A 13,718-nucleotide genomic window follows, 5' to 3' on the forward strand; every position below is an offset into this window, starting at 1 on the left:
CAAAACCCCCTGCCCTACCTCCTTCTCTGTTCCTTCCGGCAGCGGCCAAAAAAAAAAATCCCAAAACCTCCCTGCCCTCCGCCTTCTCTGTTCCTTCTGGCAGTAGCCAAAAAAAAAGAGAAAAGGAGCAGCAAGAAGAAGAAAATAAAAAAAACCGAGAAGAAGAAGAAAAAGAAGAGAGAGAGGAACATACCTGGTTCGATCGATCCACCGCTGGATATCAAGCTTCCGCCTTCTTCTCCGTCTGGTTCCGTCTCCAAGAAGGAGATCCCTACCCTTCTGTCGGCAATCCAAAAACCCCACCCCAAATATTTCTCCCTTAATCTTTTTAATTTGTTTGATTTCCCCACTTTGCCCCTTTGTTTCTCTTTAATTCTTTTATCCCTCCTATTTTTTTTTATTTACAATTAGACCCCTGCCCATATGTGATACACCCCTTTGTGGTTTACTTGAATCTCAAGTAATTACAATTCTGCCCTTCCCAAAAAAAAAAAAAAAAAAGAGTTATTTCCTATTCTACCATATATTCTTAAGTGTTATTTTGTTAATCATCACCATGGTTGCCAATAATGAAGTTGTTCAGCAGCTGAATTCTTATAAAGGAGAAACTGATACAAAATTTGATGTTCTCACTAACATGGTCACGTCCCTAAAAACAATGGTGGAATCTATGTAAGTTTCTATTGATCGTTTGGTGACAGCAGATAAAGGAAAGAATCTCATTCAATTTGGGGATTCTTCCAACACCACTCCACAGGATCCGCCAGTAACACTACCACCACCACCACCACATCATACACCACAACCACCACCTCCACCACCGTATGGGACTGGTAGACATGATGATGGAGCAGAAAGAGCAGTAAAACTGGATGTCCTTGATTTTTATGGAGACAATAATCCAGAATTGTACCTTGACTGGATTCACAGTTTAGATACATTCTTCAGATGGTATGGGTTGACTGAGGCTCGAAAGATCCTATTTGTAGAGGCCAAACTGAAAGGCATGGCTCGATTCTGGTGGATCAAGCAACAACTATAGAACCGAACCCGAGGCATTGGTTTGGTCACTACTTGGGCTGAAATGTATGAAGTCATGAATCGGCGATTCTTGCCTTCTGATTACAAGCAACGCATGCATCTCAGGTTTGCATAGTTGAAACAAGAGAATTTGACCGTTGAAGAGTATGTTGCTAGATTTTATTATTTGGCCACTCGTTCTGACTTTGAGAGGGATGAAGAAGTCTTAGTGGCCCAATTTCGCAATGGTTTGCACCCTCAACTTAGTGCTGCCCTTGCATCTAATCAACTACCTACCATGGAAGACGCCGTACAAGTAGCATATCAGGTTGAGGAAAGTCTGAAACGCTCATACAATCGGAGAAATTTTGCAGATATTTTTTCTCAAGGTACTAGTTCCGTTTGGCAACAGTCTCCTACCCAAGAGAGGTCATCTAGCAAACCACAGGCTAGTGCTACATCTATGGCCTCTTCACAACCTAGTCGGCCGTATTCTCCACCTCGACATGTCTCTGAAATGTCATCTTCACGGCCTACTCACCAATACTCACCCCCGCGGCGTGGTTCAGATAAACCTTCTGATTCTTCAAAATTTACAGTTCGGTGCTACTCATGCCATGGATTTGGACATATCAGTGCTCAATGTCCCAACTGTTTGGTTGCTTTTATTGATAAGGATTCTCCTATACCATATATTCCCGAAGTGCAACTTGGTTCTGACACAGTTGATTTAAGATAAGAGCGTGCAACAGGTGAAGTCAATGACACTCTCAATGACGAGGACCAACATCCTTTTTATGTCATTCGTCATGTGTTGACCACTCAAAAGGCCACTGAAAATGAAGATTGGTGCCGCAGTAGTATTTTTCAAACTCGTGTGAAGTGCAATGATCAGTTGCTAACCTTGGTCATTGATGGAGGCAGTTGCACTAATGTTGTCTCTGAAGACACTGTTCGTAAGCTGGGATTGAATACAGAACCACATCCTAATCCTTACAAGGTTGCGTGGGTGAACAACACTAATCTCAAAATCACAGATAAGTGCTTAATCACATATTCTATTGGTGGATTTAAGGATACAGTCCAATGTGATGTCCTCCCTCTGAAGGTGTGCCATATCCTTCTTGGTCAGCCTTGGCTGTATGATAAGAAAGTACAGCATTGTGGCTATGCCAATACCTATGCCTTCAAGCATGCCAACAAGACTATGAAGTTTCATCCTGCCAAAGATCTCCCTGAAATTAAGCTCAAGAAGATGGTGGGATCATTCCTCATTCAGCGTATTCCTTCAGACAGTCTCCTCGGTCCTTTCCCTAACTCGACGGAGTCGAGTTCTTTTCAGAGGAGGAGAGTTGATGCAGATACAGCTGCCCTTTCTTGGTTGGACCAGCATGACCGGCTTTGAAAGCCATGAGCCAAGAAGAACCGGTCCAGCTCAGGGTTTTGGTCTAACAAGGGTTGGAAATAAAATTAGTAGTTTACTTAGTATTTTATTTCATGCTTTTATTTTTCAGATTTGAACGTAGGAGTAGGATTTACTTCCTTGTTTTGGTTTCCTTTTTATAGTTGTTTCCTAGTTTAGGCTAGTTTCCATTTCAGTTAAGTTTCTAATTTCATGCTCCTATTTTCCTATATATTGGTTGTAATCGATTGAAGATTTAGAGAATGATTTTGATTATTGAATGAATGTGTTGATTGTGATTCTCCTTTTTTCCCCTCTCTACTCTGATCTCCCCTCTCTTCCCTAAAGTTCTCCATCAAGTTGCCAGCCTTGAATTTTCCTTTCCCTATCCTTCCTCCTTTCACAATTAAAAGAAAGTTGAAATTTTTAAAGGAAATTTAAATACCTCCAACTCTATTTTCTCGCTGTAAAATGCAAGATGTGCTAGAGTAACAATGACAGTTTCCAACAATGGAGATGGCTGAGGACCAGCAGTAAATACTTCCTTCTCCATGACGAGTTTCTCTTTGGAGGACATAACCAACTTCACACCAAAGTTGGAACTGGAAACAAAAAAAGTGAGAAGTTACATACAAACACGATTCTCAGTTATGGAGGCGGCAAGAGACAATGTAAGCAACATAAGAATTCAAAATATTAGTAATACATCTGCACATATCCACAATAAAAGGTATAAAAAAACATTTAAATTATTGCCATCAGGAAGCATATTAGAAAGGTGATTTTGAGAGACCTCTCAGAGACATATTGTAGAGGTGCTAAGAGACGAAGGATGTTCTTAAGATACGCACAGATAAATGCAAATCTAGTGCTTTTAAGAATAAACATTTATAAACAATAAATAATGCTATATGATCACCAAAACGTGTTGCCATAAGTCGAGAGGATTCAAATTCCTTTCACAATGGCAAAACAAACTTAATTTGCACATCAATAATAGACATGTTTATCCACACAAAAAATCATATAAAGATTAAAAAAAAATCAAAATTTAAAAAAAAATTTAATAATTTATTAATAATAATAAATAAAATAAAAACTCACAAATATTCAAAATATTGGAAACAATTAAAAAGTCACAAATCAATCAAGAACATCATAAATTATCTACTGAAGTCTGCTTAAAAATTATAGATCATTTGAGAAATAAAAAGAAGAAAAAAAAATACTCTAAGGATAGTATTTTTTATTTTCCAAATTAGAAGAAAAATAAAAAATTCAAGTATTAAACATTTATGGCAATTCACCAAAGTCGCAGATCCATGCAAGACTAACAATATATAAAAATTCCAAACAATTATCTTATGTCTAACTCAATAATTCTAATACTTTCTCAACTTTCATGTATTTTTTTATTTCTAGATATTACCTAAAATATAAAATTTAAATGGAAATCCATCCAAAAGAAGCAATCCAACAGATAACACAAAACCAGTGGCCATTATGTAATTACATTGAAGTTCTGGACCCCTAAAAAAGTATGAACTGAATCTGAGGTGATTAAATAAATATTCTTGAAGAGGGGGTTGTCTGAAATTAACTATAAAATAAGCGAAGTATCATAAAAAATTTGAGTTGGTGGCCCTTTAGAAAAATAAATATATATGATGTCCTTAATTGCAAATAAAGAAAATTCACCAACCAAAAACCAGTCATAGAACTCTAACCAGAAACACAATCCAACATTCTATGATTCAGTCCAGCACACTTAACCAATCAAGTTCAAAATTTAGGAATAGCATCCCACTCTCAAGTCCTATTGGGATCAAAATATAGAAACCAAAAGAAGAAACTAAAGTTAATAATAATTCATAGAATCACAACCTAGCAGTAATAGCAAACTAAGGTCTGAAACTCAACCTTCTTGACAGTTTAAAAATCAGCAATAGAAATTTGAAACATGAGAGGATAACTCAAGGGAATTTCAATGGACTATAAATCTTACTTCTAAATAATTAAATGAACAATTAAATGAAAACATATTTACTTTTTCTTCCATCTGTTATTCCTTACTTGACTGATGTAAATCTGTATAGGTAGTGCAATCCTAGTTTTTCGGGTGTGAGCATGTCCTATCAATTGTAATTACAATTTGTTACATGAAAAAAAAAAAAAATCAGCCATATTATTGCCAATCAAAAATAAAAAATTGTGATGTTCACCAAGTGCACGTGGCCAGAAGAAAGTGGACTGGGGATTCCATGTCATAGAGGATCACACACCATCTCATCAGTCAATTTTCAGCATAGTATGAGCTTGTAATATGGGTCAAAACCTGGTTCAATATTATAAAAATTACAAGAATGCCAATTATGCCACAAACCTCTAAGATGTAAAAATACACGTTTGTAATTATCTAAGACTTTGGACATGATTTTGACCCATGTAGCATGCCCATTTTGAGTTGAAATTTGGCCAATGAGTTAGATTACTGGCTTTCATAAAATGGAGTTACTTGATTTCGTATATATTAAAAACTTTAAGCCTTACGGTTACAAGGCAAAATTCAATGATGAAAAAGAACAGAGAAATCTAAGATATCATTGAATCATCCTTCAAATAATTTAAAAAAAAAATCCATTTCAAATAAAAAACTTGCAAACAGTAATCAACAAAACTAGGCTAACAGAACAGGTCCAGAGATTGGGGAGCTGGAGTGGAGGAGCACCATAAAGAAGCTTTATCTGGTGTGGTAAAGGATCATATTATAGGCACACAAATTTGATGCATACATCAGGGAGTCCATAGTTCAGATGCTTGATCACCCTGAAGTAGAGGATTCATGCGACAGTAAAGTGATGACATAGACTATCAAATGTATATTATATGTGTATATTAGTTGCTCACCATATATCAAGGAAAAGCTCATCATGACCATCCCATGTTTGGAAAAGCACACCAACCCGTCTAGCTAGGAGAAGCCTAACTCGATAATCAGGATCTCGAAGCATCACAAGAAGCTTTTCAATCATAACCTGTTTAGAAGTAAAGCAAAGTAGATAAACATATAAATAGATTGAAAGCTTCCATCATCCATTTGAAGAAATGTACAGTACATAAATACGCACAGACATGGAATATTGTTATACTTGTAATTTTCAATAAGTTCTTTATCTATTACCAATTAATCGCGCGCACAAGCACAAGCACACGCACACGCACACACACACTGTCAAAAACAGGAATACCATATCTAATCTACAAGTAATTTCTTCCATGTAAAACATCATGCATCTATAATCTACAAAAAGCAACACATAAAGTGACCAGGAACAGGAAAACTATCCCTAAAGCATGTAGAGAACAATCACCTGACCGATTGGAGGATCAAGAACAATAAATTTGCATATGCAGTCAATCAGCTGAACACGCCCAGGCCAATTAAGAATATCCAATGTGGAAATTTTGTTTATCAAGTCTCCAAGAGATATTAAACTCTGAAATATCCAATATCAAAAGAGTCAGTTTAAAGTTTAAACATTCCTCTAACATGAAAATCATACAATTCAATAGAAGGTAAAATGTCAACCATTTTGTCCGTTACAGTCATACAATTCAAAATTTCAATCATTTCGAGCAAAATTTCGACCATTTCAACTGTTACAGTTATTTCGTCAAAATGTAGACTGAAACCTTGTAAACCTGTCAAGTCGCTAATGGTTTCATGTCGACTAGGGTTAAGAAATTTCTGAAATTTTGAACTATGGTGCCAACTGAAGTAAGCTCCACCATTTCACTATACAATGTTCCTTTATCCGCTTATTGTTTTACTTCCTTTCAAACATTTCCATCCCTTAATATGGAAACAGAAGTTAATGCAGAAGTTTTACCGGAATACCTGATCAGATTCCCTTCCAAGAAGGCAAGAACATACCTGTTCAGCTTCCCTTCCATGCACAGATGAATTAACACTTTTATCCTTTCCAACAGAACCAGAGGATGTCAACGTCTTAAGCAAAACATGCACAGCTTTTAAAATACTATTACAAGAGAGTTTAAGACTCAATCTCATTTCAACCATGCTTTCCACAGACGCAACCTGTAAAAAGAGGGAAATTTATTTAGAGAGAGAGACTGCATAGTGAATACTAGGACATGTATGTGCCTTCTCGAACAAGTAGCAACCAAATGGAATCCTGTGATTATCAGCTTATGGATATGTTAAGAAATCTTTCAGGGCATAATAGTAGAGGAGATCGGAGTACCAAGTCCGACAGATGAGAATAAGACCAGGAAAAATGTTCACAGAGACTGCAAAGAATATGGTCGCAGACCTAATCAAAGGAAGTCACAATCAAAACAAGGATTTTTTTAGTGTACAGTCACTAAACAAGTACAATGCAAATCTCTAACTTGAATGATAAACAGGATGTAAAGTACCTTTGTATCTTTTTCTCTTTCCATGAGATCAAACATGATTTTCCATGTAATAGAAGGCAGAACTGAGAAAAAACTAGAAATTGCTGTAATCATGTCCAACTTCCACTTCATAGAAGAATGAGAAGAAATGACAGACACACCCTTCCCACGAAAAGCTAAATGATCCATATCACTGGAATCGTCATTCACATCCAATTCCATATCTACAATCTTAACTTCACTTCCATCTGATGGATTAGAATTTTGCAGGCAAGATTTGGATGATGATAAGTTACCCATGACCATCTCCAATTGAACATTACTTGAGCATTCAGAGTATACCTCATAAAGCTTAGCCAAAGCCCTTAAGAGCTTCTCAGTGGCTTGGATAGTATATCCACAAAGCACAGAATCAGCAGCATTTTGATCTCTCCAACTGAAAAGAGGACAGCAGAGAAAATTCCGAAGAGAAGCTAATGTAGAGCCAGTACCATCCAAAATGGGGCAAGAGCCCAAACAACCATGATGTAGAAGATCAGAGTAGTTTTGCTTGATAACAGAGACAGCATGTTCAAGTAGTTTTAATAAATTCTGGATCATCTTGGCAAGAAAGGAGGAGTTTTCATCTCTTAGCCTGAAGAAAATGAATCAATGATGAACAAAAGGCATAACCTTAGGGAAACAGAAAAGGAGAACAGCGAAAGGTGAGACCTAAAATACAGTCCAACAATCACAAAGTTGGGCATGTTCTTTCTTCCACTTTTTCTTCCCCCCCCCCCCCCCGCCCCTCTTTTTTATTGGAACGTTCTTAAGTTTGAGTTTGGACATGGAAGCTGAAACCATCAAGAAATTTTACAACTTGAAAGCATGTGCATTGCATTAATGACAACTACCCACAACGTAATTCAGAGATTCTAAAATATCTACAAGAATAAAGAATCTCTTTATCATGACCACAACAAAGAGATTCTTTGATATAAAACAATACTACAGAATGTAATGGACATTTACTTTTAGGAGCAGAGAAACATACTTCCAATTCCCTCAAAACACAAAGGAAGACCATATTAGCAAGGAGGCGGCTACATATTAAGACATCCCATAAAATCCAGTAACATTTGATTTCCATGCTTTGGAAGACAACTCTAGGACGTCACGGACTCAGGGGTATGGTATGTGGGAGCAGAATGGGTAAAGGAGATAGAGGAAAGCTCCAGCTGGTCCTTTGCAGTGCCAGAAGCAAGGTCATAACAGCTGGTCTACTATCGGCAGTGGTAGTATTGCAGTGTAGCGGGATTCAAGGGTGGTTTTCTTGGGGACATTTGTAGGGTTGGTTTATTTTTGCCAGTGGAGGGGGGTGGGAGCTGGGATTATTTTTCGGAAAATGGGGTCAAACTACAGGAACTGGTCCTCTTGTTGTTATTTTCTTCAATGGCTCTTCCCGAGCCATTACCAATCATCCCTTTCTTTTTTCTCTTCCAATAAATTTCCTTGCTGATAATATAAAAAAAAAAAATTAATACAATACAATTGAAAAGCAAACGACTCAGGCTCTCTCAGCTCCATGATTTATGGGGCAGTTTCTTCCCCACCCCCGCAAAACACAAAAATAAATAAATAAATATCCAGTCAATGATTCAAATGGTGAGTAGATAAACCCAAGTTATTAAGTATCCTATCATATCCTCTGATACTAATGATACAATAACTTAAAAATATGATATTGGTATAAATAAGAAACCTCATCCTTTATATATAATCAATTAAAAGCACTTGTCTTGTGTACTTTGTTCTCTTTTTTATACATGATATATTTTACATATCACTTTTTAAAAGTGTTTTATGTTTCGAAAATTTATTTTGCATATATCCTAATCATTTCCATATGTATCTTTGGCATATCTTGCGTCTCTACGAAATACGTCTCTTAAAATCACCCTTCCAATACATACCCGGTTCAGATACTTTAAATATTGATAAACCCACATAGGCTGACCACCCTATGGCATATCAAAAACAACACTGGAAATCTGATACTTCTATATTCTTATAGTGGAGGGGCAACACTGAAAGTCTGATACTTAAATATTCCTATCGTGGGTCTGATACTTATATATTCCTATCGTGAGGGGTGTGGGGGGGAGGGGTAAGCATCATATTAACTAAATTTTACAACAATAAGAGCACAATGCAAAGCTTTTGTTACAATTAAATGTGAACAAGAACGTAAGGTCTACCTTGTTACGATCAAACAGTAAATGCAGTTGGATAAGAGGGAAGTTGTATAGAAGATATCAGACAGAAGCAACTTCCCAATATCCTTGTCCATTACATCCACAAGAAAGTAGTCTTCCATTTCATGCAGCAGTGGATCTGTTACCTGCCGAGGAAGACGCACACTGTGCCGGTAATGGGATTGAGAAGCCTAAAAAAGAGAAGATAGAAAACTTTTTCATTCAGCCTAAAATCCTAAAATAAAAAATTAGAGAGTCAAAGGGAAAGTATATTGGACAAAAAGAGCACGTTTAAGGATAAATTCCAGCACCTCAACACGAGGACCAAGCTCAATTTCTGACAAAATGTTTACAGAACACTCAGAAATTTCTTGCAAAACTTCATGGTCACGTTCCTCAATCTACAACCATAGTTTCAGTTCAGAGTGTCACCAATAATTCAGATTCTGTTCAATGTATCTCTCTAAGTAATAAGGAAGATGAACTTAGGTGTTGACAGGACAAGATAACTTTTAATACTCACCTTAAACCAGTCATCTGCAGTTTCAGAGGCATCAGTGAAAGAGTATGCCATGAGTAATCCTTTGGAGTAGTAAGAAATGGGTACACAACCAGTAGAAAGAGAAAACATAGCAGCTGGCAATAAAATGACCACCCGCTCATTGAACACGAGAGACTCCTACATGACATCATGACAAATTTTCATTTCCCATTCCAAAAGCGGGCTCCTATGTTATACATATGGTGCATATATGTCCATATACATGCATATATATATATATAGAGAGAGAGAGAGAGAGAGTGTGAAAGAGAAAGAGGTGAAAAGATGAGAAGCATGCTTGGAAAACTACAGTTCACTATTTCGAGTGAAGTATAATGCTTCACAACCTGCCATGTGGTGTTACATGGGTGGGTCCAGCAGGTGTTTTTTATTCAAGTGCAATACAGCAATGGCAGATAAGCTCTTTCTACACTGTCATTTGGTCCAGCTGGTTTGGAACAAAGTTCCTGTTGAGATTGAGTCACGAGTTGGGGGTTTGTCCCAACCTTTCCAAAATAGATTAATGCTTTTTATTATTTGGTTTCCTAATTAGAGCAGGTTTCCTGTTTAGACTATAGCTGTAATTTGTTACAGTAGTTATAAATAAAGGAAGTTCCCACGATAGACATACAGTCTGGGGTCTTCCAAGGTTCAGCAACTTCTCCATCATCTCTCTCTCTTCTCATCTTCTTCCTCTACTGGTCCTGGTTTGTTAAACTAAGATGAGATGTCCCACAAAAAGCTTTTTTTTATGTCAAGGCTTACTTAAGAGTGTTTATTGGTTATATCACATATAAGAATGATCTGCACATAGAGATAAAGTTTTTCCCTGGACATTATAAAGAACTTTTTTGTAGAGCTTTCCTCTGTTTTTAATGTACTTCTCATACATATACCTCTTTCTGCATTAATAAGCTTTTCCCTTTGCTATACTAAAAGAGAGAGAGAGAGAGAGAGAGAGAGAGAGAGAGAGAGAGAGAATTGTATGCCCATCTCATTGGTAACATTTCAGGTCAAAAGGACTAGAGGAAGTAGCTCAACTCAAAATTACAGAGATTCCATTTGAATTCTTATATTCGACCCCCTCTAATGGTAGTTTTGTAATTTCACGGAATCTTTGCATCAAAAATTGAGCCAATCTTTGTCTCCAGGAAAATTTACCACCGAGATGAGTGTGGAGTCCTACATCAGATGAGCCCACCTATGTATAAGTGGCAGATCATGACATGTAACACTTTACTAAACTATTGCATTGTGAAGCGTGGCAGGATCTAAACATGTTTTACATCTAGTGACTGCTACAGCACAATTTAAGGTGCAGTATAGAGTATTTATTACACAGAAAAAGGTCAACCCCCCCCCCCCCCTTTCTTTGAGACAGACTACTTGAGCCTTGTCGTGGATATTATTACAACCGTCTATACTAATATGATTCCAGGAAGATGCAAGAACATAGCAGTTAAGCAGTTAAGCAGTAAAATTTTCAAGCAGAAATTTTCACCAAAAAATAACAAAATTTACTCTCTTTTTCTTTTTTGGTAAGAAAATGTACTTCTCACCATCAATACGATATGGAACACATCAGATAAAAACAATAATCAAAATAAATTTCAATCTTGTTGAAAAAATAAGTCTGATTTGATCAAATATCATCCAATTCTTGATCATACAAAAATTAACATTAAGCTGAAACAAACTTGTTACCATATCAAGAAAGAATAATCTTAAGACAAGAATTTACAGAAACCAAACCTTCCATTTGAGTAATCCAAGAACAGCTCTCAGTAGATTCTTTCTGAGATGTAAAACATCTCGCAGGTCACCCTACAAACAGAAAAAAAAAAAAGAGAAAATGAATGTACACACACATATACAGGTAACTGAGAGGAATGCAGGATTTGATCCTAAGCCCTAAGGTGCAAGTTTGCAACAACCAAAATATATATTTCTTATAGACACCTAAAGAAATAGAAGCATTGAGGAAATTTACAAATGGAAGGTAGAAAAAAAAGAGAGGGGGGTTCCATTAATATAGAGCAAACACATATATATGTAACGGTGATGAAGGTTGAATGTGATCCAATCTTGAGCAATTAAGAACCAACATATATAATTCATATGGACACCCAAAGATATTGACAGTAATGTGAGGAAAGACATTAAGAAAAAAAAAGAGTTTCATTAACGTAGAACCATAAATCTTTTCTAAGAATAAATTTACAAATACCAACAAAACAAAGATCCCAAGTATGTCGTAATCTCATCAAAATGGGAAAGAACAAGTCCCAATGGATAGCAAGCAAATGGATGAATGCATACTTACCTCAGAGCTATGAAGTGTGTGTGTGTGTGTGTTGTGTGTGTGTGTGTGAGAGAGAGAGAGAGAGTTTTCTCATCTCTTTAAAGTTTAAACAATAAATGTTACCATGAAGTTATAATGGAAAAAAATAGAAAATATTTACATAGTAAGACACATACCTGGGAAACTTTTCTTGAAAAGTAGCATGTGATGAAGTACAAAGCATACCTGGAGAAAGCCAATAATTACTGAGAATAATTGTTGCCCTGTAGGGTTGTACTTCTACCTTCTATTCTTTATCAATAAATTCAAATGTTATCAAAATAAAACCATAAGGATTAATGATAACAATACAATCAACCCCAGGTTTTCTTTCTGTCCATATTCTGAATTATAGACAAGACTCAATGCCTTGGAATCACAAATTTAATTTATAATTCCTGGCACATAAAGACTATGCACTTCTAAGTGAGCTCTCTTTTCTCTCCAAATCTCTCTTCTTTTCTCTGTTCTAATTCTTCTTCTTCCAATTCCTTGCACAGATGCAGGTTCTAGTGTTTTGGTATTGCAACAATATGAAATCAATATACCACATAAAAAAATGTGTGGATTATAAGAAAAATCTAGGCCTAAAAACTTAATCATAATATTAAACCCGTGCAGAAAAATAAGCATCAAGTTAATTATCAGAAGAACAGTTAACAGAGCAACAAACTCAAAGTGATGATTCACAGAAAGAACACTCACACCGATGGCATATGTTTAAATAGACGGAGATCCCAGACATCTTGAGGCACAATAACTGTATTCACTAGTTCCTGACAGATAACACATAAGAAAGCATTTATCATTGAAAATGGGACTAAATATTAATGTTCAAAAAATCTAGACTCAGACAAGAATAGGCATCACAAGGAATATGTGGAAGGATTATTCATCAACATACATTCGAAATCATGTTCCCAAGGAGCACCAAAGCAGCATCTGCCTGTGCAATAGTAACATAATATGCCACATTAGAAGTTTGCAACAATAAATGCACAGAAGAAACGTAAGATACAGCACTAAAAGTGACAAAGTACAGAGAGAATGCTGGAATGCAAGATTATACTTGAGAACAATAAAGAAAGAAAAAGGGGTTCCGTAAAGGTGACAAGGTGCCCAGAAATTCCAAGGCCACTGACACCTTATCTGTCTACACACCTAGATCAGTTTTATTCCAAAACAGGGGAAAACATGGGAGGTAAAGGCGGAGAGAAGGGGGGAAAAGGGGAAAGCAGAAGAAAGGAAAAGAAGAGAAAAGGCAAAGGAAAGAAGACAAAAAATATAAGAAAACACACATAAAAGCATAATCCACATATAAACTGGAACATATTTTCCTGAAATATTGGGCAAACCTTGGGCTACTTGGCCTCACCTAAGAGTTGAATGCGCGCCTAGGCAACTGGCAACCACCATCGCACCTTAGCCCCATGACAACTATTCCAACAAGCCCATTGTGGAACCACATTTCTGCAAGCTGTCTTTTTCTCCCCTTAAGTGGACAAGATTATTTGGCATTTTGACAGTTGGGTAGATGAATAATTCCCAGGATACCAACCACATGTCAAATTTGAAGACCCATCTCAACCATATAACCCATCATGTATGAGGTTTTCTACTCATTTTTAAACGGTCCTTGTCATTCAGAGTCCCAAAAGGAAATTTTAAAACATTTACAATGACGTGTAGAAGTCATTTTGATTTGGAAATTAAAATATTGCTAAGTAATGACGTGGACAACATATGTCCACGATATTTAGG

At 36.5% G+C, this 13,718-nt stretch overlaps 1 protein-coding gene across 6 annotated transcripts in view; it reads right to left on the reverse strand.

The window, feature by feature from the left end:
* Positions 1-13,718, reverse strand: part of LOC122076805 (serine/threonine-protein kinase ATM) — an 85,815-nt gene that overhangs the window by 56,277 nt on the left and 15,820 nt on the right. For all 6 annotated transcript variants that reach the window (XR_006139585.1, XM_042642376.1, XM_042642375.1 and 3 more), the window contains 13 exons: positions 12,862-12,903; positions 12,663-12,733; positions 12,095-12,143; positions 11,369-11,440; positions 9,599-9,754; positions 9,387-9,476; positions 9,079-9,266; positions 6,863-7,475; positions 6,688-6,756; positions 6,357-6,521; positions 5,794-5,919; positions 5,330-5,457; positions 2,868-3,024 (listed from right to left, as the gene is read on the reverse strand). Coding sequence is in view for 5 of the 6 variants with exons in the window: in XM_042642376.1 (XP_042498310.1) it covers positions 2,868-3,024; positions 5,330-5,457; positions 5,794-5,919; positions 6,357-6,521; positions 6,688-6,756; positions 6,863-7,475; positions 9,079-9,266; positions 9,387-9,476; positions 9,599-9,754; positions 11,369-11,440; positions 12,095-12,143; positions 12,663-12,733; positions 12,862-12,903 (1,926 nt within the window). In the remaining variant the exon portion in view is untranslated. The remainder of the gene's footprint in view (positions 1-2,867; positions 3,025-5,329; positions 5,458-5,793; positions 5,920-6,356; positions 6,522-6,687; positions 6,757-6,862; positions 7,476-9,078; positions 9,267-9,386; positions 9,477-9,598; positions 9,755-11,368; positions 11,441-12,094; positions 12,144-12,662; positions 12,734-12,861; positions 12,904-13,718) is intronic.

The sequence above is a fragment of the Macadamia integrifolia genome, chromosome 4 (assembly GCF_013358625.1).
Source record: "Macadamia integrifolia cultivar HAES 741 chromosome 4, SCU_Mint_v3, whole genome shotgun sequence".
Taxonomy (NCBI): Eukaryota; Viridiplantae; Streptophyta; class Magnoliopsida; order Proteales; family Proteaceae; genus Macadamia; species Macadamia integrifolia.